At 40.3% G+C, this 26,534-nt stretch overlaps 1 protein-coding gene across 1 annotated transcript; it reads right to left on the bottom strand.

Moving 5' to 3' along the window:
• Positions 1-1,463: 1,463 nt before the first annotated feature.
• On the bottom strand, positions 1,464-13,801 carry lrrn1 (leucine rich repeat neuronal 1). Its single transcript, XM_018699010.2, has 2 exons — positions 13,322-13,801; positions 1,464-4,617 (listed from the first exon to the last, which is right to left on the bottom strand). Exon 2 carries the CDS (start codon positions 4,457-4,459, stop codon positions 2,306-2,308), a length of 2,154 nt encoding a protein of 717 aa, XP_018554526.1. The 5' UTR covers positions 4,460-4,617; positions 13,322-13,801; the 3' UTR covers positions 1,464-2,305.
• Between the last annotated feature and the right edge of the window lie 12,733 nt (positions 13,802-26,534).

Below are 26,534 nucleotides of genomic sequence, written 5' to 3'. Positions count from 1 at the left end.
TTATGGCAACGGAACAGTGAGGTAACACTTTTATTTTCAAGGCAAGGACTCGGTAATGGCATGTTTTGAGATTATTCACAGAAGTTTCATAAAAGGCCACTGTAGCAGTGTGATGTGATGTGATGATGGGGGAATTCAAATGAAAACACAGACTTTTATTTTGAAATATGCAGATTAGCATTTCCGCTATCATGTTTAAACACATAGTGCCACATTGCCATATTGTGTGACCTGTGCCATTGAGGACTGCTGTCCATTGTTAGGACAATATGTTACTGTAAAACCAGTGCTGTCAATATGTGGTGTGACAGAAAATACATTTTTGCTTGAAATCCAAACTTATTTTGTATGGTCTTGTTTTGTTTCCTTCCTTCATTGCAGTAGGGAATAATATTATATTGTGTAGTGTAACAGGGTGGATATGGGGATTATAAATTGACCTATGATGCTTTTAAAATAGGCGGCACAGTGGTGCAGTGGTTAGCACTCTCAGCCTCACAACAAGAAGGTTCTGGGTTCAAGCCCTGGGCTTTTCTGTATGGAGTTTGCATGTTCTCCCTGTTCTCTCCAACTTCCTCCCACAGTCCAAACACATGCAGGTTAACTGGTGACTCTAAATTGCCCAATTGGTGTGAATAGTTGGTGGTCTCTATGTATTGGCCCTGTGATGGACTGGCAATCTGTACAGGGATGTACCCCACCTCTTGCCCAATGACAGCTGGGAGATCCTCCAGCCCCCTTGCGACCCTTAACAGATAAGCTGTATAGATAATGGATGGTGTTTGTAAAATCCAGATCAACTCTACAAAGAGTTAAATATTGAGTTCAATTTTACATCCACTACAGTGTTAATATGGCAGTAACTCTATTTAGTGTTAAAAAAAGAATATATGGATAGTGTTAACTTTTGACACTACACACTAGTGTTTTATAAATTCAACACTGGCCTGTGTTGACTGGTGTTAAATTTCAACTATTAAGAGAGTTGCTGCAACTCTGACATAGTGTGAAGTATTTAACACTTTCAAAAGTGTAGTTTTAACACTATGTAATGTGGAAAAACATAGACACTTTCAGAGTGTTGAATTTAACTCGATAGGTTAACTGATTTTGCTGTGATATTGTGTAGTAATTATATTCTAGCAGGACTAGGACTAGGACTTTTCTTTGATAATTGCTTTGCAGAGGCAAACACACTGCAGTCTACATGTCACATGCTCGCTCTCTCTCCACAGAGGTTGTAACCTAACACCTACAGCTACACTCATCACACTAAAATTAATGTCTTAATGTAAGAGATTAATATGAGATGATTTTCCCCTGCAATAACCATTTAGATTAGATTTTAAATCTTTACTGTCAATCTGTAAATGTCTGTTTCTCCAAAGTGTTTTTATTAAATACACAGTTTAACATGATTAACTTGTATGTCCATTTCATAAAAATGACACTTGGTGTTGAAATCATGGTTTAAAAAATATGAGGAAAGAAGATTTTTATTTAACTTGCTCCTCAATAAACATGTTTGTCTGTGGAAACCACAACAAAACCAGTGATTGTAGACATATTCTAGCAAAATAAGAAAAGAAATATTTAAGAAATTTAAAAAGCCTTACATCTATTTACCTAGTTTATAACATTCATATTTCTATTGCTGGTTTACAGTAGTTGCTCTGCAAACTTAAAGTCTAAATTAAACATACTGTTATTTAATGTACAAAAAGTAAATTAAATCATAGCTGATACAACATTACAGAAGAGTTGCTAACATTATTCAATAGACAGGTATATCAAGTCTAAACGTACTTTGTCAGCTTATATTTCAGTTGATAGACAAATTAGTATATATATTTCAGTGCACAACAGTCAACAGTGAAACTGTTTTACAAGAGAAAGAAAGATTGCAGTCTCTAACAGTTCTGCCAGAGAAAACATGTCAAAAACGGGTCGGATTTCAGCTTTTCCTTTGCTCACACACGCTGAATCCGTGACAATGCTCATGCTGTGTTCTTCAAAACAAGTACTAAAAATAAAGCACAGTGACTACTAAGTCCAGGAAGCTAAACAAAGCTGCCATATTGTGTGTCAAAATGGGCGAGAGGTAAAAAGGCAATGTGCTAAACTAAAGATCTGAAAATGTTGGTTCGTTGTTCACTTCAAAGAGCAAGTCTGAGAGAACCGAAGAAAAAAAAGGAAACAAGAAATAAAAAATGACTCAGTACTTTTACACAATGAAGCAAATATGTATATTTGTGCTCCTCAAAGAAACATGTGTCTGTATCTCCCACTGGATAGTTCGTAGCTTTCACCACATGTAATAGCTGCGTGTGGTGTCCACCTGGCTAGGTTTGGTCTCAGAGGAGCCATCTTTTTCCTTCTCACTGTCTGCCTCCCATAAATTGATAAGTGGAGGGTACAACTCATTTAGCGGTATTGATGAGGTTTTCTGCATGTACTTTTTCAGGGAATGGTGATAGTTTTTCCTTTTCCACCTCTTAGCAATGTACACACCCAGAGAAGCCAGACTGATGATTGCAAACATTGTTCCCATGACTGCTGCAAGAGCAGTGTTGGTCCCTTGGTCAGATATTTCCACAGCAAAGGTTGCTTGCTTTGTTGTCACATTCACACATGACTTCTGCATTTGTTGATGGATGTTGGAGACGGTGAGACACACTTCATACTCAGTTGCTGGTTGTAAATGTGTAAGGTTGTACTCATGGACATCCACAGGTACCCTGGCAGTGTAAGTAATATGTGGGTTGTCTATTTTCATGGTGGCAGATGACCACTTGAGGTTAGAGGTCATTATGTTTGAGTTTATTTTCCAGGAGACCAGGATTGAGTGAGATTCTGTCTGTTTGACATAGATCTTCATAAGCTGAGTGCTGTCCAACAGAGTGCCGTTTACTCGTATAGCTATCACTCTAGTGTCAGCTCCTTCGGAGTTCTGAGCCACACAGGTATATCTGCCTGAATCCTCTACTTGGATATGAGAAATTCTCAATGTTCCATCATTGCTGAGGCTGTACTTGTCAGATAGAGTGTCCATCATTACCTTGTTCCCCATTGGCGTCACCCAGTAGATTTCAGGCTCAGGCTGAGACATGGCTCTGCAGTCCAAATCCACAGTCATGTCAATGTCCAAATTGAGGTGGCTGGGGAAGGCGTCGTGAGAAATCATGGGCAAGCACTGGTTTGCTAAGTTCTTCTGCAGCGTCTCCCGCACATGCATACCCCTGACCTCTGCTGGCATGGCACACAACATGGATAGGGGTTCCATAAAGCGAACAGTGGTCTTGTTGGAGCTCATCCACTGGATGACGCAATCACAGCGAAGAGGGTTGCTGTGGATGCTGATCTCACGTAGGTTTGGGAGGGAGTCCACTGTGGACTGATAGAGGGCGTTCAGGGCATTGTTGTTCAGCATTAGACTCTCCAAGGCTGGGACATCACGAAAGGCCTGACCATTAATGAAGGAAAACTTGGGGTTGTTTGTAGCCTCCAGTTTTGTGAGCTCAGGAAGGTTGTCTAAAGCATAACGATCAATCGAAACCAGCTCTCCCATGTTGTTTATACCCAGCTCCTTCAACCTCAGCATGTTCTTGAAGTCTCCTTCCTGAATCTTGTGCACTGGGTTTTTATTCAAATCCAAAAATTTGAGGTTAGGTAACTTCTGAAGAGCCTTCTGAGGAACTCGGACCAGCTTATTGTCATAGAAAGAGAGGCTCTCAAGATTGTCAAGTCCCACAAAGGCATTTCCAGGGATGTCTGTCAAATCCATCCCAGCCAAAACCAGGCTTCTCAGGTTACCCAGGGGCTTGAAATTAAAGTTCATTATTCCAACAACAGGGTTCTCCCCAATCATGAGGATCTCTAGATTGGGTGTAGATTCAAACCACTGGCTGTTGATGGTCTTGAGCTTGTTTGAGTTGAGGTGAAGCCTGAGCAGGTTGTGGAGCCCAGAGAAGGCATTGGCCGAGATGGTATTGATCTGATTGTGGTTGATATAGAGCTCCTGCAGATTGCTGAGATCCTGCAGACAGTAATCTGGCATTTCTGTGATCTGGTTCTCCTCCAGATGAAGTGTGGTGAGCTGGGACATATTGGTAAGCCCAACATCCCGAATACTACTGAAGTTGTTCTGGGACAAGTCCAGCTCAGTCAGGTTGAAGAGCTGCTCCAGCTCCTCACTGGTCCTGGCAATGTAGTTGCTCTGCAGAAGGAGAACCTGAGTGTCACTGGAGAGGTTCCCCGGGATGCGTGTTAAGCGAAGGTCGTTGCAGTCCACAGTGATGGCTTCTCTGTAGGTGGACTGGGGAGTAAACCAGGGTCGGATCTCACACACACAAAGCTGGGGGCACTCATTGCTTTGGACAAAGGATAGTCCTATAGATACCAGGATCAGGCCAGCAAGCACCTGGCCCAGAAAAAAGCAGTCTAACCTCCTTCTAGCCATGCTGAGGAGGGACAGGAGGGTCAGATGACTTTGAGGGAGGATGTGTTACAGTCATCAACCAGACTTTGCGCTAATTAAGTCTTTCAGTCCAGTAAAATGGTCAGGAGTTGAAACCAATGGTAGAATTTTACAGCAAGATCTTGGAGCTGCAGGATAATCTGGAAAAGAAAAACAAAACATCTGTCATTATGCGGAAAACTGTGTCTACACTCATGTTTACAGTGAAAAGGGTATATAGTACATGATTATCTTTTTAGCATTGAATGTGGCATGGCTCTAAGGATGACAATATCAGTCTATCAGTTGGTTGGTCCACCACTTTGGTCCAGAATACATCATCAAGTATAAAATGGATTTCCATGAAACATTCATGGTTCACGGAGGATGAATCCTACTCAATTTGGCACTTTCCTGATTTTTCTTCCAGCACCAACATTAGGTTGTTGTTTTCTTAACAATAACTGGATGAATTGGCATGAAATTTAGCACCACCATCAGGTCAAAATTTTCATTTGTCCAAAACGTTGACTTATGATTCAATACCTGCAATATTAATGACATTCCCATCAGCCTTAGCTACACTTTATGTTCAGTGCTAATTAGTGAAAGGAAAATGATTAACTATGATCGTGATCATTGCTTATTTATGGGCATACATTGTACTTGTGTACCACAGTGTGTTACCACTGTCATTCAGAGAATGTTAGCATGCTGATGTTAGGTTTTTAGCTTGAAGAACCACTGAGAATGAGTACAGCCTCACAGAGCCTTGCATGACTACAGGCTCTTGCTGTATATAACAATTATTGAATTATCACATTATCTTCCATGTTTCTTGTAAATGTAGCAATTACTTAAGACAACAGATTGACTAAGAACAACAACTGCTTCCACACTATCCTTGTGAGACTGCGGGTTATGTGCAGCATCAACAGTTTTGAGAAAATGCAAGTTCAGCTCATTACAATGCATGCACAAAACACTGCTCTGAACTACTTGGAAACAGATCAAATTCCATTGAGGGCTTTCATCTATCCAACAGGCCCATAAGGACTTGATCATTAGCTTCTCCGAACATCATTAAACGCTATGAGATATTAGTATGTGCCATGCCTCAAAGACAGCAAAAAAAGATGCACATCTTAATTTTTAATGCAGTGTCTTCAGCATTCTGAATTTAGGGCAAACATGAAAAAAAAAGTTTTTAGCAGGCCTAGGCTTTTTCTAGGATGACTGGGTACAAAAGAAACAGAGAGAAGATTGTCAAAAGTTTGAGCAGCATTCTTTAACTCTAAGAAGACAACAAACAGGGATTGCAGAGGAGGGTTGCGAGAGGACAAGAGACCCTGATTTAGCCCATGCAGTGGCTTGGTTTAACGAATGAGAGCTCCTGAGAGGTGCAATGGGCATCTGCTAGCCCATATGGCAGTAACACTTACTCCAATTACTTGGAGGATAGAATATTTAGTCTGGCAAACAATAGGCTTCTTTTAATCAATGCCAGTGCTACATTTTGGATCCCTTACTGTGGGTGGATCCATGGGTGTTACAGTTATATCATTTTATGATTTCTGATGGTCAGTCCACCACTTAGCATTTTTTGTTCAATAAATAAATTAGTAAATAAATTGTATCTATTCATGCAATTTTTACTTTTTTACATTTCACATGGTTCAGTTTTTGTACAAAGTGACCAAACAAGATATAACATGTTAATTAGTTAACTTCAGATGCTATGGTAGATGAACAAGCATGTGCACATGTGAATGGTTATCATAATTCTCATCTAACGCTCACCAAGACAACAAGTATGCATATTTTAAAATATCCAAACTATTAATCCTGACTGACTTATGACCTGTAAAATCAAATACATTCTGTTTGTGTTTAGTGTTAATTAGCTAATATTAGCATGTTAACATGCTAAAGTAAGATGGTGAATAATTATAAACATTATACCTGCTAAACATAAGCATATGAGTATTATTGTCATAAGTATGTGCATCGTTAGTTGTTAGTGCATTGTTAGTGCAGCTTCACAGCGATGCTTGCATGGCTGTGTGAGCCACGCCTTCCATATTCCTATTCCTTTCATTTTATCTTCTGTATCAGACATATGCCTCACTCAATAATTCTGTTCACATGCATACAATATACAGTTGAACAGACATACTATAACTATGCAACAGTTTTATCCCTCACCATTTCTTAGCAACAGAATTAGGATGCCAGCACTTCCTTAACAAGCCTGTGCACTTTCAGTATCTTACGGCAACAGATCCCATTACTATTTACTAAAGGAGGCATCCTACCCAGGGTAGTGCCGTACGGCAGCACCACAGTAACATAGCCTTCCCCACCTCACAGCTTTATGGTCAACACTAGCTTAAGGAGATAGCACTTAAGAGGCTTTCAAACAAGAGAGCTGACTAATTCATCTGAATGCAAACTGCCTGGCAACAGCACCAAGGAGACAGGAACACATCTCTGCTCCTCCTATACTGGGGATGCCCTATGGGACAGGGCGGAGCACGGGTGAAACAGGGATAGTACAGTATCTTGTCTTTAAGCTAAAGTAATGTATATTGTGACGATTGTTGCGCCAGTCAGGATTAGTGGATGGAGATACTGAAGTGGAGATTAGCTGGGGGTAGCGTACTAGATACAAACCCAGAGGGAAGGAACAGGTCATCTAGCACTTTAATTAAAAGCAACATATACAGCACAGATCAAGAGGAATGTTAATGCGGTACCGTAATCTCATTACAAAAATAATTGTTTAAGTGCTTGATTGTAATTTTTTCAATGACAATGAAATGAAATATTGTCAATGAAATATTCTGTCTGATTACAATATTTAAAATTATTTCATTACTGCATTAAAAATGTAGAATACTTATAGATTGTTTCTGGCATTACTCTCAGAAAAATTAAAACAGAACCATGGCAAAAATTTCAAGACAAGTTTTCAAGACAAGAACAAAAATTAAGTCTTCTTTTGTTGTCTTTTTTAGGGCTGGACTAATAAAGTGATTGCATATTCATTGATGACATTTTTAGCTGACTTTTAAATCAAACACAAAGGCAGCTGCCAGAAGTAAAGAATTAACAGAATATAATCACTATTCAAATGAAAAATGTATGATTTAATCTAAAGATAGTGAATAAATTGTGCACCTTTGACTCTCACTCTGACTCTGACTTACAGTGTGTATTTCAGTGTTCAGATTAGTCTGTACAGGCAAAAGCAAAAGGAAAAATATAAAAAATCTGGACTCCACATTACCCTTGAATGTGTAACTCATGTAAATTAATTAGATATTCCCACAAATGGCTTTAAAATATACTCTGCATCAAGATTCCAAGGCAGATTCCTTCATATGCCATTTCTCCTCTATTTACCACAAATGGGGTTAATCTTAGATTCTCCCCACAGTAAATGCTGTCAGCTTTGTCTGTCCTCCCCTTTATGCAATGCAAGATTAAGAAGTTTCTGATCCCATTTAATACTGGACACACAAAAAATCTGACACAGTTGTCAAAGTAAAAAGTAGGTTAGCTGAAATGTTTAAAATATTGTTCTGATGCAACTACGAGCACTTAAAAGCCTGAAACGAAATCAGTGTCAACATCCTGTTGGTTGATTTCTCAACAACAACTAAAAGCTGTCTGGGACATCCTGACACAGGCTTCACAGGACTATTGTGATCCTAAAGCCACAGGAAAGCTTAAAAACTCACAGCAGGTGGAAGAGTACTCAACAACACCAAAGGCAGGAAGGCAGGAAGCGGAAAAACCCAGAGGTTTTAAACGCAGCCACCTCTGAACCTGTGAACGGAATACTTGAAATGAATACCAACAACTTCAGACATAAACTCTATCATCTCAGACAACTTTTATCAATACCTGTTGTAGGATGATAGATCACCATGTTTTGCTTTGTTAGAAGGGGAGTAATCAAAGACACAGAACTCACAAGTGGGACAGGTGTTTATCACCAAATGGTTTCTCATCTGTCAGATCAGGTTGGACAATTATTTCTTTATTAGTCAATCTACTTTTCAGCCACTTAATCTTTCAGTTCACCTGACTATATCTGCTACCTACACTAACCTAATATTCATTTTCATACACATAATCATTCCATACTTGTCCTACCTGAAATGTCTACATGTTATAAAAAGTTACTGAAAATATTCTAACTTAACAAAGCCCTTTTGTCAGAATTATTTTCTCTGCCAGGCTCTGTAGTTTGTAAGTGTATTGATGCTAATTAAAAATTCAAAGTCAATGATTACCAAACTGATTGCAAAAGGTGGTTTTAAGCTAGTCCATCAGAGCAATGGCACATAACCTTATTGCTGCTAATGTGAGGTTGTCACTTATTTCAGATCTTGGCAGTGCCCTTTAATGGTTCATTTCCTGTGGTTTGATGAAATGCATTACGCTCATCTCATGGTAAAGCTGTACTTCCTTATGGTGTCAAAGGAAATTAACTGAATGAGCAATTTAATTTTCATGGGCGGGCCGTAACAGACAACTGTGCAGAACAGCTGCACCTCATGACAGCCTATGTGCCAAAGACTCTTTAGACTATTTATTTATGCAATGCTCTGATGATTTCCATTATATTTCCACGATGATATCTCATTATTAAGTTTAGGCATATGTTGATTCATTAATTAACCTTTGTGAGGGACTCCTGCACCTGCCGCATCACAGTCTTTATGTAATGCCAGCTGCAGCATTCAATGGATGGGCTCTTACTGAACAAATGTTTAATGTCCATATTTATAGTAGAAAAGGCTGACTTTCACAACATACTGTGAGTATGTGATATTAATTGAAGTCTCTGATTACAAACTGATGACTTCATATGTGTGGCCAAAACAACTGGAACACATGGTTTTGTCTGAGCAATATTTATGAGTTCAATTACCCTGTAATTCAGTTAATCATTTAACACAGTGGCTCCAAATAGGGGTCCAGACCCCTCAAGGGGCTCCAATGTAAATCTGAGGGGCGACAAGATAATTAAATGGATGAGATTTCTTTAACACAAAAGGGAATTTTTTCATGTTTTCAGTTTTTGGGGAACTGGGCTACAAGTATCTATTCAAATGAAACTATCTATGACAGAAAGGTTACTCTTTGGACTTTAACTGCTTACAGCTCAAGCTGTATACTGGCTGCAGGTACCACATGTACTGCATTCATGTAGATGCTGTAAGGCCTTGTTATTCCTGAGATAAAGTCAGTAATACTGCATAGATTTGGATTCTGAAGAGTAACTGATTATTATTACCTGAAACTACAGTGGATCCTAATTAAAAGGCCTACTTTCCAGGCTGACAAACTCTTTGGTGGCACGATTGTCTACAGGTAACACGAGCCTAAATAATAAGCTGCCATTTCAACTCCAGCCATTGAAATGCTCAGCTTAAACTCACGCTTTGCAAGTAAACCCCTGCCATTTCCATTATAGAAACTGTCACTTACAGAGTGATACTGAAATACAACTTGTTAATTGGCATCCTGACGCACGGCATTTACATATGTCATACAGCTCCAAGATGCGACAGAACACCTCTGTAGGTGGTGCAGTATGGAAGGTTTGCTCATTAATCGACAGCACTACAACAGTTGATCCCTATTTTACTTATAAAAAGGATATGGTACCAATACATGTACTGATAATGACGCTAACTTCACTCATCCAGGTTGCTCTTGACCTTTTACTAGAAGAAGGGGAATCACACATACAGATTTCTTATGTACAAGATCCATAGGAACATGTCTGTGATAAGTGGTGATGAGAGGCTTTCAAATTTGAATCTGAGTCTGTCTGAGGAGACTCATCATAGAGGAAGATCACCCTTGAATGAGTTAAGAACTTATTGCGACATGAGAAAATGAGAATGTGATTTCAACCGGATAAGCAGAGTCTTGCTTTAGGGCTCTCTCGGGAGTCACATATGACCTCACCCCACTGACCTGGGTTTTGCCCTTGAGCTTAAGTTTATTCATCTGAACACATAAAGAAAGATTGAAAAAAAGAGAAATGAGGGGGAAACAAATTACAGGTGGAGCAGGTGAGATAAACAACCCCAGAGAGCCTATGAACACATCTTGTCACAAACTGAGCAAAACTGAGGTATCAAAAATACTCCTGAATTACATGACAGAACATGAGTGACAAGGAAACAAAGAGGAAAATATTGTATCCAGAAATGAAAAAAAACATCTAATTTATGTGGATTTATTTAACTGAAAATCCACAAATCTCTCTTTCCTGATTCTCTCCTGCTCTGTATCCATTCTCCAAAGTAAATAGAAAAAAAATATATTACAGCCTGTTGGGAAACAACCAATATCCAATCAGACTCCAGCACGCACAGTGTGGACACAGTTACATCTCCTTCAGAGATTATAGTCATGTAAAATATTTTTTGTCCTATGCTGATGAGGGAATCAGGATTTTTCCCTTCACTGTGCCTGATATGAGTTGTCATGATTCCTTTGCTTGTGCTCACTTCCGCCTCCAAGAACGTGTTCACCACTTCTTTCCTCTGAAGATTTAATATAGCACACTCCCTGTTGGATCTCCTCAAATATTTATTCATTTTTTTTTGTCCTTTTTTTTTGAACAGGCTTAATTGTCCCTGTAGAAACAATGATGCCACATCTGCGTAATATAAGTCTATGGATAATTTGGTAACTATGCTAAGTAGACACATTTAAAGGGGTGTACCTGCACATGCACACATGTTCTGCTGGAATATATGAGAGAGTGTGAGTGCAGCAGTGTACAGACAGACACATATGTGCTTGCTTATGTCAGGTCTTCCCCTTCCTGGAGACAACTGAGCCTCTTTGTCATCAGCAGCACTCATGGTATTGATTGTACAGCAGCTTGATTGCCCAGCTGGGCCAGACTACTCTTTCTTGCCCACCACCACCTGACTGGGTGGAAAGGGTGATTAGACCACGCAAGGCCGCCCACAAAGGACTCATGCTGTCCAGCCACACACACACACACACACACACACACACACACACACACACCACACACACACACCACACACAACCCTGTTACCCAGAGCCAAACAGCAACACAGGTGTGTCAGTCTGAGCTCAGAGTACACTAAACACTGGTGTCTGTCTTGGAGAAATGTCTGTGTGTCACATCAACACATGAACACATGCAGTGAAAAATGTCAGGGGCAGGGTGAATTGAGCTGCTACTGTGTCTGTTGTCTGTGACACCTGTGGCCCACAGAGGACAAAGGGTTAATGATGCCTTAGTCCTTCTTATAGGAATAAAGGCTTTGAGCTCAATAACCCACCCCCCACCCCCCCTCATTTAGGTCCTTATACCCTCGGGGCCTAAATTGTTGTTGTTGGTGGATGGGGGTGCGGAGGGAGGGGGCTTTACTACCCCCTCCCATGAGCCCTGCTGTCCCCTAACAACCCCAACACACACACACACACACACACACACAGACACCTGCAACACACACTCCCTTAAACAGGCTTTTGTCACACCATAGTCTCATGATTCTTATGATCATGTTAAAAAAAAAGTAGACAGCTTATGCATGTGTTTGTGTACTTCTGTACTAAGTATGGTGTGTGTGTGTGAGAGAGAGTGCCAGGATGCTCCCTTGGGGGAAAAAGGAAAAAAGAAATAGCCTTCTGTTTGCTCAGAAATGTGCCCTCAGTGAGACACGACACAAAGTTTGCAGGAACTGAAGAGCTTTTCTACACATGTGAAATGTCCAGGAGAGGAAAAACAACAGCAGCTTGGCCTCAAGAAAGTCATATAAGAAGCAATTACACATAATGAAACTAAGCTCTTTGCTTTTTGCGTATGTGTCGTTACACTGTAAAGTCGCTGAACCAACACTCACTTTTATTTGACCCAGAGGTCCACAGAGAAGAGATGCCTCTCAGCACTTTGTTTTTAAAAGAGTCTTGTGGGCAGAAACTGAACTGGCAAAGCAAATATCCATAAGAAAAATGCACAATTAATCCTTCCAGCACCTCAACCTTTCTACAGTACCCTTTTCCCCTAAAGTTGAATGATGCAAGTCAGCGGTCCCCATCACAAAAGCGCAACAGCTGCAGCGACAGAAGCAGCGTTCGTGAATCACAATAGACCCCCTGCCAATGCAACCCCATTCTCACCACTACATCTTTTACAGAGGGCCTTGTCTTTATCCCCGAGGAAGACTCCGCGACTTTTTTTTTTTCCTTCTTGCTTAGAGAACGGAGGAATCGAGACATCTGCCGACATACTTTAACATTAATATGCAAATCACATTTAAACGACGCTGCGCACGCCGCACGGAGCTCCTGCTGGCACGGCAAGTACCGCAACGAGATCAAAGTTTGTTTTCTGTGGAATATCATTTGACGCATTGGACAGGGTTGATGCATTAGACTACTTATATGCCATATGCTGTAAGGTTAATCGTTCTGGTATGGTTTCGAATCAAATTGCAAGCCTGAAGTGAGCTCGAGCCAGACTGCATTTATCAAAAAAAAAAAAAAAATTCATAATGCCCTTGAGTGTGTCTGCATCCTAAATATATCTCAAGTCATCGCCCTTGCAGAGAAATGTGTTATGAATGGAAAGATATTCACAAAGTGTGCATGATTTTACACACGAAAACAATACTGATCTACTGCCATGACGTTTAATTGAGGGTTTAGATGGTGTGGGAGCCAATCGCATCATTAAAAAAAAAAACATGTTTTCCTCACAGAACATGCAGCTTAAAAAGAAACTAACAGACTACAGCGGTGGAAACCCTGCCTTTCCTTTCCTTTCCTTTCCTTTCCTTTCCTGAGGGCTCTCACCTTGTTGGCATTCCAGTCCGATGTTCCCAAGCGCACAGGTCCTTTATCCAGATACACGCGCCAATACACAGCAATAAATAAGATGAGTGTTGTTGTGCCAAGTGAACGGGCTCATCAAGGAGCGTGATGGCACATATTCCTGTATCCCAGTGGCTTCAGCTGGCGGCTGTTTACGGCGATTTGTCGCTTGTGTATCCGATCAGTCCCAGGGCGCCTCGGAGACAGGCATGGTGCGGTCTGCAGAGTGAGATCTTCCAACCTGCTGCAACCCACCACCACCACCACCACCGACCGCTTTGTCGCCCCGAAATTCCTCCGCTCTGCCGCTGCCGCTGCCGCCGCCTGCTCCTCTTCCTACGGATAGAGAAGAAAAATGATAAAAACACCTGGCGCTGTCCAGACCAGTCAGCTGATTCCCCAGCAGGCTATTGGCTGTGAGCGCCTGTCTGTCACTGTCGGCCAAGCAAAGCAGAGCACCATCTGCTCCAGGCTTGTGATGAGAACAAAGGCAAGAGAGGGCGGCGGGGCGACGGGGGCACGGGGCGAAGGGGTGAGGGGGGGTGGGGGGTTGTTACATGGCATTACCGCTGAAAAAAAAAACATGTCCCTTGTGAGCCTTCTCCTCATACACAAACCTTGAGAACAATATAGGCACTCAGTGTATTACTCTGTAACAGCACAAAGGAAACTTAAAAGTCAACCTCTGTGAGACTTATATTTATTTTTATTTATTTTATTTATTATTACAGTATTACAGTAGAGTACAGTAGTAATAGGTTTCCATTTATGAAACATATATTGTGAGAAAATTATTATTTCCATTCTAGATTTTAATGTTTAGTCCAAAACAATAATAATTTATTATTCTAGTTTTACCGCCCTTCTAGTTCGTTTTACTTAAACCCCTTTCATATAAATAAAAATGTTTAAAATAAAAGAGCAACATATTTTGACTTTTAGTCCTTAGAGTGGGTCCAATTCCAAAAATGCTAGATCTAGCATTTCCCATGATGCAGCTCATTAGCATGCCTGGTAAATGTCCACATCTTTTAACCTCCTTGCCTCCAGCTTGCAGCAGGCTTTTTGTTCATAATTTAAAGTCTCAAGCTGAGCTGAAATAAATAATTTTGATGGCGACATCAGTTATTTTCCAGAAACCTCCCTCAGATCCACAGATGACATTTTATAACTAATTTTACAGACTGAGTTCTACCTCTCATGACAAGTAAACTGACCTTTGTGTGTAAAATCAGTGGAATGAAAGTAATAGTAAACGCACTGTGATGAGAAATTGTAAGAAACAGTTGGACAATAGAATGTACTGTGGTACAGTCTATCATGTAAATATTAGAACTCCTTTAAGAAAAAGATGCAGTAATGAAACTATTCTATCACAGGAAGTGCAGAACACTAAGACATACCAGTTTAAATATACCACTGGGCATTAAATTCATTAATTCAGCAGTATACATCAGGCATGGTCTACTACAGCTGAAAGTGTTCCACAGTCTTCATCTACCTAACTAATATTACCTCATATGAAAAGACTAGAATGACTCAAACACACCACTCAAGGCTTAAAAATAAGGTTCTGGCAACATAAACATAATCTATCTTCTCAACTTTGTTTTTGTCTCTTTACTTAATAATAGACAGTTGGTTGTAGGTAAGTCTGTATGTGTGGTGAAGGATTTTGTGAATATTAACTCCAATAACAATTTGTTTGCTGACTTACATTCTGAAAATCCAGTGAAAATATTTGAATATGCAGTACAGGCATTCAGTATTTTCTGCTGAAAAAAACAAAAACAAAACAAAACCTAGATCTTGTATGTTTAGGTATACATTATCAAGTCAAGTCAAAGTTTATCATAGCCTGATATCACAAAATATGTCTGAGGGCTGTACATAAAACAAAACAACAAAAATCAGCATTAATAAAATATATTTGCAGCATATGTAGCCAATGAACACAACTGTGCGCATACACTTGCTTTATTCTGAAATATTTTCGCCTTTGTCATCTCCTTAGAGAGGTGACTGATTTGTATGGTAAGGACTGTGGGGTCCTCTTCCACTTAATGTGGTAGGTAATTGTTACCTCTTGATAGAAAATGACTTCCACTTAAAATTGAATATATTCACAAAGTGAAGTCAGGAAAAATCCTGTACTGGTGTTTCCATTTTTCTTCTTCTTCTTCTTCTTCTTTTTTTTTTAACATAGCATACCCACTCACTTTGGATTTAATTTCCTAACAAAGCCATTGGTCATGAATAATGTAATCATATTACCATTGTCTTTTTCCATTTAGTCAAATAAATGGCAAAATATCCCCAACTACCACCACACACACAAAAAAAGCTACAGATAACATGCCTAATTGTACAATATTCAAACCAGTTATTCATTTTACACATAACATAATGAGGCAACAGCATAATCACACACAAGAACACACAAGAAAACTATGCACAGGATATTATCAGAGTAAGTAATATCATGCAGTGACCTTTAAAAATAAATTCAGCTGAATACAGGATCGCATTAAATGGGTGCTCAGGCTGAAAAGCATCCTGGCTCCATTAGCATTTGTGTGCCAATGTATGATGACATTAGTAAAGCATTACCACGATTTGAAGAATCCATTTGCTCACAGTTAGCGGTGAGACAAGGAGATTATGAACCCGCTGTAGCCACACGTGCAGCAGCTGAATGTGCTGTGACTGCTCCCGCTCAGGCCTGTTGCCATGTACCCAAAGTGCATGGCAACTGCAGCAGAGCAAAAATGAGATGTGAAGGGATTAAAGTAGAGGCCCTGAATGAATAATTGCACTTTGGTGCAAAACATCAAAACCCAGTCTTCCCCTCAAATCCCCCTGTCATTGAACCTCCCATTCTATAACATCATCATAGCTGTGTCGAAATCTCTTATAAACATTTGTGGTGTCTTTTTGTGGTTGAAAACACATCTTTTCTGATGAGTGCCTGCTTTTTTCTCAGTGCCGCCATGTTGGAAAACTGTGTGCACTGTCCTCTAGAATCAATTTGCTCTGTGAGTGTCCTTCACTTTGAAGCATCACCGTCTTAATGTGCTCCTTCACATGAGAAAGCTGCCTGTTCTTGAAATCTTGTGAATCTTGGCAACTGCAAACACTTATTTCAGCTAGTAAATTTCACACATATTGTAGATATGAGACATTTGAAAACAACCAGAAACATTTTTTTCATCCATGTGTGCATGAGTTCATTGTTCTCTTTCTACTTGCTTACTTGGCACATTAGGCAAAAAATGCTTATTACTGTGCCAAGCAGGTAGACAGCATCCAGCAGCATAGTGCAAGGAGCTGCACAAGCACTTTGTTGGGTTCATATTCAAGCAGTTAAAGCTGTCTACCAGGAGGTATATCTTGCAAGATGAGCAAGAGCGTCTACCTTCAAAGCCACCTCTGGTGAGGTGGAGAGGAATGTGGGTGGGTAAAAGGCAGGTTGGGAGAAAAGCTCTTATCTGTACACCTCCTCTCTGGTTCTCATCCATAGAGAGATGAAGACAGATGGCCCATTCTGGCCCTGTCAGAGCAAGCAGGATGTAGAAACAGGCTGTGTGCAACTGGACCTACACACAGAGATTCATTCACTCTAGTAGATACTACTACCAGTATTATAAAATCACAGCGCAGCGCAGACCTGTAGCTGAGATCCTGTGTCCTCTTACTGTGGCAGGGTTCAGTAGACTGGCTTGTGATAAATGAAAACAACTGGTGATGTTGTTTCCATATATTTCCAACCAGTTACTGCAGGCTGTAAAAACTCTTCACAACATTGTTACATCACAAATTATAAACCACATTTTCCTCTTTTTTTTTTGCCATTTCATACACCTGGTCAGCAGGTATCATTAACTGTTACCATGGAAACATGGCTTTTGGTTCAGAGTAAGCCTGAGGATAGGGTGGCTAAGTCTTCAAGCTTGGAATAAGTCCATCTTTATTTCTGAGAAATGATTTAACTTGTGCTAGACAAAATGAAATAACAAAATTTAAGACTGGCCTAACACTGCACACTAGGCCCTCTTTTGTGTTTGCAAAGTAAAGTGTTTTTCTTTAACCACATCATTTCTGGAAATAATGGAGAACACAATGCTTAGATTTGGATGTTTGGATGAAGTCACATTAGAAGGACCTAAGTATGGCTAGGACAGCACTTTTTTTTTTTTCCATTTACGCAGCTTACTGCTGAAATGTATCCATTACATCCTTGGTCATAGAGCTGAGTACAGAGAAAAATCTGGCCACTATACTCAGAAAGCCAATTCTAACAAGAATTGTCTGTGTAGCCAAAGATTTAGCATATTTCTCTGTGCCATAGAGCTCCATTGTTATCCAAAATCTCGTAAAAACACATCAGTGAACCACGCTGTTGCACTGGGTGACATGTTTCTTCATTGCATGGCCAGTATAATTCATCTTGAGTCGGTCCCATAGATACCATATAGCCCGACAGCACACCTACCATGTATTAATACACATGCATGCACATGTGTATAAATACATGGTAAATAATAGTTTGGGTGGTGCTGTAGCTGTGTGTTCAAAGGTGCTGTCTGAGATCATACACATTTTTAAAGTGTTGCAAAGAGGTTACAGGACACAGCCTCCATGACCTGTATCCTTGAGATCCACCACAGCTCACTTAGTTCTTCCAGCTGCTTGATCTGCTCCTCTTGAGAGTTTTATGCCTGTGGAGACAATAGTATCTCAAGAGCACCAGAGAAAGTATCTGAAGCCATGACACATGACAAAAAATGGTGCTTGCACCATCACATACTTAAAGTCTAAGAAGTTACCCTTGTTTGAATTTACTGTAGGGCTCCAAGGGCAGCATATGTCTGGCTAAAAACTGCATTCTGTCAATCAGCTGGTGCCATACAGTATGTTGTATGAATACTTCTGGTTTGTGTTTAGACTTGTAAAAAATCTTTCACCGGATTTATTAATGATGTGATGGGTGGACTAACAATATCTGTGCCCTCGTGTCCATCCTCATCCCGTCTCCCTCATCTTTTTTTCTGCTGTGCATCTACATTTAGGTGGTGGCCTGTCTGATCTAGTACCAGACAGGATTACAGGACATGATGATTAATTCTTTATTTTGAAAAGCCTCTGTTTTTCCTTGTCAGTTTATTATGACATATTTTTTTAATATGTCCTCCTTTCTATCACCACAGGTTGTGAGTCACCCGTGCTTCAGCCATTCTGTATTCAGGGTATTGAGTGCTGCTATTGATTGCTTCTGTTAACTTGTGCAACAACACTGTGGTTTATCAGGCATTGTCATCTCCTCACAGGATGAGACACTGTGTATGCTAAGCTTCAGATAACATAACCAGCTTCAAGAGTGCCAGCAACAGACACACTTTGTGCTCCGTGTGTTTCAGTTTCCAAGAAAACTTAAATCTCTGGGGCTGGATTGTACTAAAAGTTTTTGCTCTCATAACTGCCAGATGCAATCAAATAACAGTTTTGTTTTATGGCAACTTAGAGGCAAATAAGGAGAAACATCAATGAAATTATCCTGTGTGATAGGAATATGCAGCTGTAGAGGTTCTATTTTCAAGGGGGCTAACAAATATGGATGATCTCCCAGTGGAGGCAGCGTGTGAAGTAATGACACTATATTGTTTAATATTAGCATTTCCATTCGCAGACACCACAGCACCAATCAAGTCTTACCCAGCCTGCACTACAGAAACAGAGATCTATAAATAGAGAGAAACAAACAAATGGTTCTCGTTTTCAGGTAGTGTCAAGTGGAGGGGAGGGAGGGTGGTGTTAGAGGTGGGTGTGGGTGTGAAAATGATTGAGGGCCAGGCTCGGGCAAAGCCGAGCCCTGTGTGACGTGGCATTTGGCTGGCGAGCCTCCGGGAGGTCAGGCTGTCAGGACAACTGACAGTCAGCTGAGCAGGAGCCAAACGAGGCTGCTGGGAGGAGGCAGGAGCAGACGGAGATGCGCGCTGCCTGGCTGGAGCCTCGGAGTACCACACTCCCATCTCTCATTTAGTGTGACTCATTGTGAGGCAGGACTGAAGGAAGAAAAGGGACACACCAGCCAAATTTGTACCCAAGTTGAGAAAGTGAAAATGGTGTGAAATATTTAGTATTTTTAGCCCATAGCTCAATGTTTGCATTTTGCCCGGTGGACTGTGAGTGTCTTTGCCAACCATGCTCTTGAGGCTGAATTCTTTTATAAAACATCTGCCTCAAGATCATGATCTCTTCATCTGCTGCCCAGTGCTGTTTCCCTCTCCCCCTCTCTCTGTTCTGTTTATCTCCTGTTAGTCTCAGAGCTCACGTTGCTATTTCCTCTGGCAAGACAAACTATCCTCCCAGGGCTGATTCAAGTGTCTGCTTTTCTGCTTAGCATGGATATCTCCTTCATAATGCACCAATGCAGACCTCACTTCACTGACTGATTTGATTTAATTTTCAGAGGACAGAAGAGTGAGTGAGAAGGCAGAGGGCAGAATCACTAAAGGATGCAGGGACCAATTTGTCCTTTAATCTGTTACCTGAGGCGGTGCTGGAGCAAATCACAGTTTTGCTTTAATCTCTTATTAATAATCCATCATAAACTGCGATAGAGATTGATTGGTCTTTTAGATACAGTAGTAGTTGTAGTATATGAGTGGGAAAGATTATATATCCCCCTTGATATGGTGCCAATAATCACCCAGTGATCTTAGTAACAGCCCCCGTCCAACCTTTTCTTCATGAAAGCCCAGATCTGTGGCTTACGGAGGACACCATGTTTCTGTTTAGAGGCCTTTCACATTCTGTAAAAGGCACCTCGCTACCCAGACTGAAGGCTAGCTTACTGAAAACAATAACAGCTAAGAATACTGCAACTAGCTATAGTTACCTCTCCGTAAAATCACACCACATAGTGTCAGTAATGTTAATAATCCATTTTACTCATACTGCAGTAATGTGAGTGATGTGACCTAATTGATGCATTTAGCACAACTTTTGTAAGAAAGTCTAGCTAGCAGCTGGTGGGCTAATGCTAATCATTTCTTGATAGACACACCATCTACAAAACACTGCCTTCATTACCTGTAACTATAGTTATTGGAATACCCAAATGTAGTTGTGTTGTCTGCATGTTTGCAGTTTATTTCAATATAGTTTCATTAAGTATAGGAGATATATATGCTATAGTATTACAATTGATACAGTGTATTGATACATATTAATACAATATTTCTACAAAGCTAAAGATGTTCAGTTTTTGTCAAGACTGTGTGACAGTGGACAAAAACATTAGATCCACCTTATAATATGATGTAATACATTCTGCGTGAATGAGAAAGTTATTGAGTCTTAACTGTGGCTGGATTTTGTGGCTCAAAATCAAGTAACTTAGAAATTTACCATCGGTTCAACAGAATCTCTAAAAATCAGAGTCAGTGCAAGTCTAGAAGCTGGAGAGAGCAGCAAGTGAACTGAACCTTTTCTACCACACAGCAGCAATAATTGCCAAAATGACTGTCAATATGCTCAATAGAAGACTCTAAATTTGCATCTTAGACTCGCAAGAAAAAAATTCTAGAAAGAAGCTGACCCATGGTGCTTGAGTACCAGTAGTAGCATTAATAGAAAGCCCTGGGGAATTTTTTTGAATATTCTCTGTGTGTGTTTCACTTCCCAGAAACACAGGAGGTCATTTAGTGATTTGTTTATCTGCTTATGTTGCATCTCTTTGCAGTCAATAATCAACACCCAGGATGTGCATGCATGGGCATGTTCTGGAAATAAGCTACCACACTATTGTCTTTCCTCTAGCCTTGCATAAATATAACCTCATGATAAAACTTACATACGATTGTCCACACATCCAGCCCCTAATGTAGCAATTCTGCCTAATTACAACAACATGAACAGTGACATTATAGGCTGAGGGTGAGAAGGTTAAGGGGAGGATTCAAGCTTACAGTTAGTCACCTGATGGTTGCTAAACTAACTGTGGTTGCTGGGCAGATTTGGCGGCATCATATTGGTTAGACAGCCTGATCACTTTCTCACTTGTTCTTTTTTTGTCCTGTTTTTTTTTCACCTCCTTCCCTCCCCGTGTAGCAACCCTCTCCCCATGTAGCAGATTTGAGAGGTGTTTCATTACTCAGTCACTTCCTTCACTATATTCAGTCATGCATTCCAGCAATGAGGCACGCATATGCATCCATGCAACACTACCTGTAAACACAAATTCCAAAGCTTCCAAAAGCTGAAGAGTATCTCACTGTATCTGCATATGGGTTGTGGGCTTTAGAATATAAATAAGCAAACACACAGTAAGAGGGTTTCTCTGTACTCTGTCAGCTGTGTGTGACAATGGCAGAGGAACAATCCTGCATCCGGAGGAGTCTCCCCAGCTTATCCCAAGAGAGCACACAGTCTTTGCACCACTGAAGGAGTGAATTTACACCACAACATGCACAGGAACGCTGTCTTTAAATATTAATAACTTCTGCCTAGTAACCAAACATGAGCTCTCCATGGGATGCTCTCCAGCTATTGCCCAAAGACCAGTGAAGGCATGAGAAGCCTGAGAGAGAGAGGTCAGCTGTTCACTCAAATGGATGGATTTATGGAGGGAAAATGTAGAAAAATCACCACCACTGAGATTCATATATTCCCCCATGGAGCCCCAAAGACAGATCAAAAGCTGACTGATAATCTGCACTTGCCTTCTCTGCTTTAGCCCCCATCTTATACAGTAATGGATATCCTCCTATGATCACTGAGTGCCTGCAGGGTAGAATTGGGAGTGAAGCTGATGTGAGAATGAATGGTCCATTTTATCTAAGCACAGAGGTGTTTTCACCACCATGGAGAGAGCTGCTGGTTTAAAGACAGGAATTTCCCACAAGAAACTTTTCCCAGCTTGAGAAGTGTTTGCACTCTTAGAATCTTATGCTTCACTTTATGATAAGTATTTGATTTTTTTGATTTTTTCTGAAGGCAAAGCCACAGCCGTACTTGAATTTTCATACATTGTTTGTAGTATTGCACATGTTTAAAAAAAAAAAACAGTTGAAAATAAAATGTAGTCATTTGAATTTGAATTTGCTGAGCAGAAGTCCTCGTTTGCGGCCAAATGTTGTGCAAACATGTCCTTAATCCATATAATCTGATCAGTGTGATATTATGTCTGCTGCGAGCTCAGTTGTGAATATTTCTTTGCTTGATATTTTTGTGTGCTGTTACATTTGGCACTATAATACCCATTTATTGTTGTGCTCATATGTTGGCATTGTCAAAAATTATGGGTGTTTTTAAAGAAAATTAAGAATTGTTACCAAGAACAGGATTCAGCAAATGAAATATATTTTGGATGCTGATTTCAAGCCTGAGCTACATCATTTAAAGCTTATGATCTGAAAGGTAACTGCATTTGAATCATATCCACTCAAGTAAACAAAACAGCCTAATCCTGTGAAAGTCAGATTTTGTGCTTCCACATTATGTGGCTATTTTATTCTGCAGGCTGTCTTCAAATCTGACACCTGACATTATTGTTTAGATGCAGTGCTGGCATCACCAGTAATTTACAGTGAGCACCAGGAAGGAGTTACTGGAAAGTCCTTGAAGCAGCTATTCTCATTTTTTAAATACATTAACAATGGGTCACATGACTACTTGTATGTGGAAACGATCATTCATGTAGGTGATGAACCCACAGACACACATACACCTGACTCTCCAGTTCCCCCCCAGTTTTAAGCCTTATACTGTCTTCAGTTTATTGTTCTGGTTTTCTGGTCCACAGCTTTACTATTTTGGTTCATTTTCAGCCATAACAGGCAGCTGCTTTCAGCTAAATCCCACTGCATGCTATCTGTTCAGCACCAAACATTTAATTTTAGCTACTAGCTTAACTAGCTAGGGCTAAAAGGAGAGTGAATATTAGACAAATAGTTGTTAGGTGACCAAAAACAAAACCCCAAATGAATGCTAATGTTTTTAATTTGCAACAACTGACATAAAAAGGTTTTAAAGGGGATGTGGCAGTGGGTGGTGGTGATGGTCGCTTGCCAAGGGCTTCAGCCATCATTGTATTTGCAAGAGGTCAGAATACACACTCTAAGCAGCACTACATCCTCAGTGCAGTCTGGATGCCATAGAGAGTTATGTAATGAAGTTTGGTGCTGAACTCAATCTTTCTTCTCAACTGGTAAGTAAACCACTGTCAATGCTAATACTGGCTATGCAGCAATAGCAAAATTTACAAATAGCTCCTCTGAATGAGGAGTAAAACATGTATTTCCATAAAATATATTTTGAGGGAGGTAAGCATAATGCTGAAAAGCATTTTTTATGGATAGGATGTGGATATTTTCACATTTCATTCAACAAAATGTTGGATCAGTGATTTGTTTTTCCTCCATTACTGCATACTACATTCTTTTTTTGTAAAGAACGTATATGTTGATGAAAGTTCATAGGTTCAGTCTTGTATCACTATATATGATTACAGCTGTGTTCTGTGGTGTTTGTCAGTGATTTATAATCCAGTCATTGATGCTTCACAAAAGAACTCTTAATTGTACAAATAAACACAATGTTTATACAGTATACTGCCTGTCAGTGCTAAATTGAGGGGGATAAAATAAGGCGTTACCCACATGGCACAGTCCAAATTAAAATAGTAACTCACACAAACTAAATTTGAAAATAACTCTCAGCAGGTCAAAGTGACAAAGTGACATTCAGAGTTGCACCTAAAAAAGTCTGTTAAAGGAAAGGACATGTTATAAGCTCATCTGCCTTTATTTACCCTCACCCCTGGGGTTTTTGTCCTTCTCTGGGCCTGGATCTCACTGTCCTGAGCCCATTATCATCACCTGACTGCAGGCAACTTTCATTTAGAGTGAAGATGTCATCTTTACTCTTATTTTTCTTCTTCACTGAACATTTCTTACATTTCTTTGTTATACATACTCATTAGAAAATCTCTTCTTTGATAAAGTGTTTTTTCTGAAAGATGACAGAATCACCTTAGGCCAAAATATCACCAAAGAATCCATATTCATGACTGAGTGACTTTACTTCTCCCCAACAGCCACCCACCAAAACAACAACAACAAAAAAAAAAAAAAAAAAACAAACCAAAAAAAAAAAAACCTCATCCATTTACTGGGCCTTATATGAAAACAACTAAGCATGCTCAGACCTCTTTGGCTACCAGGGAGCTGTTCTAAGGGGTCTCAAGTTGCATATTGGATTAGATGAATAGCAAGTGCCTGCTGCCATTAAACAGGCTGTAAATGCTACACAAAAGTGGTGATTACACCTGCTGGTTCTTGCTGGGCAGAGCACAATGCAGCTCTTTTAAACACATTGGGTGACATTTGCGAAAGAGGATTGTGTATATGTTCAGCTCCCCCTCCCATGACTGGCACTTCAGACAGAAGGAGCTTACAGACCGATCTAATGGGGATCAAACATCCAAGGACCAAGAAGCAGCCTACCTAACAGCATGAGATCTCACAAGGGTCGCAGTAATTGGCTTTCTCACCCAAATGGCCATTAAACACAGTCTTGATTAATGACAAAGTTAACACTGCTTTCAAAAAGACATCAAGGTCTACTTTGCTAACTTCAGCATTTTTAGCACCAAACAAATAAACGTCCTGTCCATAGTTTATAGTATAGTTTATGTATGAACTATATATAATTCAAAAAATCAGGGTTGCTAAAGGAAATGTCAAGGGATCACCATGTGATTCAATAGTTGATTGACTGAGCAACATTGTACAGACAAACCTCACCCAATTGCATGATCAAAGGTGCAGCTGTGGAACTGTTTCATGCTGCTGGACAATAAAATCACATTTTGTGCCTGCAGCACAAAACATGATACTGTAATGTGCTCACTAAACCCCCCACTCCTTAGGTCACAATGTTTTACTCAGAATTAGAAGAGCAACAGTAGTGCTTTTGCGAAACTCTTCTCCAGTAAGGACTTCCTTGAAATTCATGTGATGGTACTTCACAGTAGACTTAGTTTTCATTGCTAAATACAAAGCTGAGGTGCCACTGAGCATGGCACTTTAACCCCCAACCACTCCAGTGTATCTACTCAGTGGCAAACAGATCAGACTGTGTTTGTACTTGGCAGCCAGCTTCCAAGTGTGAATGTGTGCAACTGAGAGTGTGGAGCACAGTGTTCCCGGAAGAGAGCATTTGTGCTCATTGACTCTACCCTGCTTAAATAAAAAAAAAAAAGAAAAATCTGGCATGAAGCACTTTACTTAATCTTACTCAACTTTGGAATATGTCAAGGTATAGACAAGCTTGTTTTTTTCAGCTTTTTTAGCCATACTCTGACTGTACATAAACAAGAGATAGCAATCCATTATTGAACAATACAGTCTTTATTCAGAGTAGATGTAGCAATAGCACACAACAGCATACAAATGATGTAGTCCAGCTGTAATTTTCAGAAATGACAAAATGTTATCAGGCAGAAAAGTAAGAGAGTGGTGGGGTGGGGGTTGGGTTGAGAACTTTCTGCAGCGATGACTTGCATTTCTATTATGGTTTTGCATAAATCGTCACTCTGCAACCAACAAGTGGAACTGATGCCATGTAAGGTCTGGCAGGGTTGCCCTTTGAGGCAGAAAAAGAGAGCAGAGAAAGAGGCTTGTGTATTAGCATTCTGCAGTTGAGCAGATGGAGCGTCTGTCATCCATATGCATGAGGCATGCGGCTGCCAGCCTATCACCTTGACCCTTGCAATGGGACTGTGACCTTGGGACTCAATGGAAGAGAATGGGACCAGTCTGAGCTGCAGTGTTAGGGCTTTATCCCGTGGCTGGGAAAAGTGGCTAAGCCTCGTGACTCCTGTATTCCAAGCTGTGATTGAGTCTGTGGAGGAATCCCTCCCTGCTCTCCAACACCTGCCTGGTCGCATGCAATTCATGTTAGTAAATGATGGATGGAAGGGGGAGGAGAAATGTGAAAATGTCACAAAGACACTTCTGTGTCTGAGGCAGATGCCTTGGAAAGGAGTGCAGCTTTCGGAGAGAGATGGTGGGTAAAAAAAAATGTCTGTTCTCATAAAGATGTGTTGGGAGAATATAATAATTGACAAAGTTCATCTTATCAGATAGCTAACTTCATATTTGAAAATGTGTTTTGGGTCCTTAAGTCATCA

This window comes from Lates calcarifer, linkage group LG12, assembly GCF_001640805.2.
Source record: "Lates calcarifer isolate ASB-BC8 linkage group LG12, TLL_Latcal_v3, whole genome shotgun sequence".
NCBI lineage: Eukaryota > Metazoa > Chordata > Actinopteri > Centropomidae > Lates > Lates calcarifer.
This window is presented reverse-complemented; position numbering and strand designations above follow the sequence as displayed.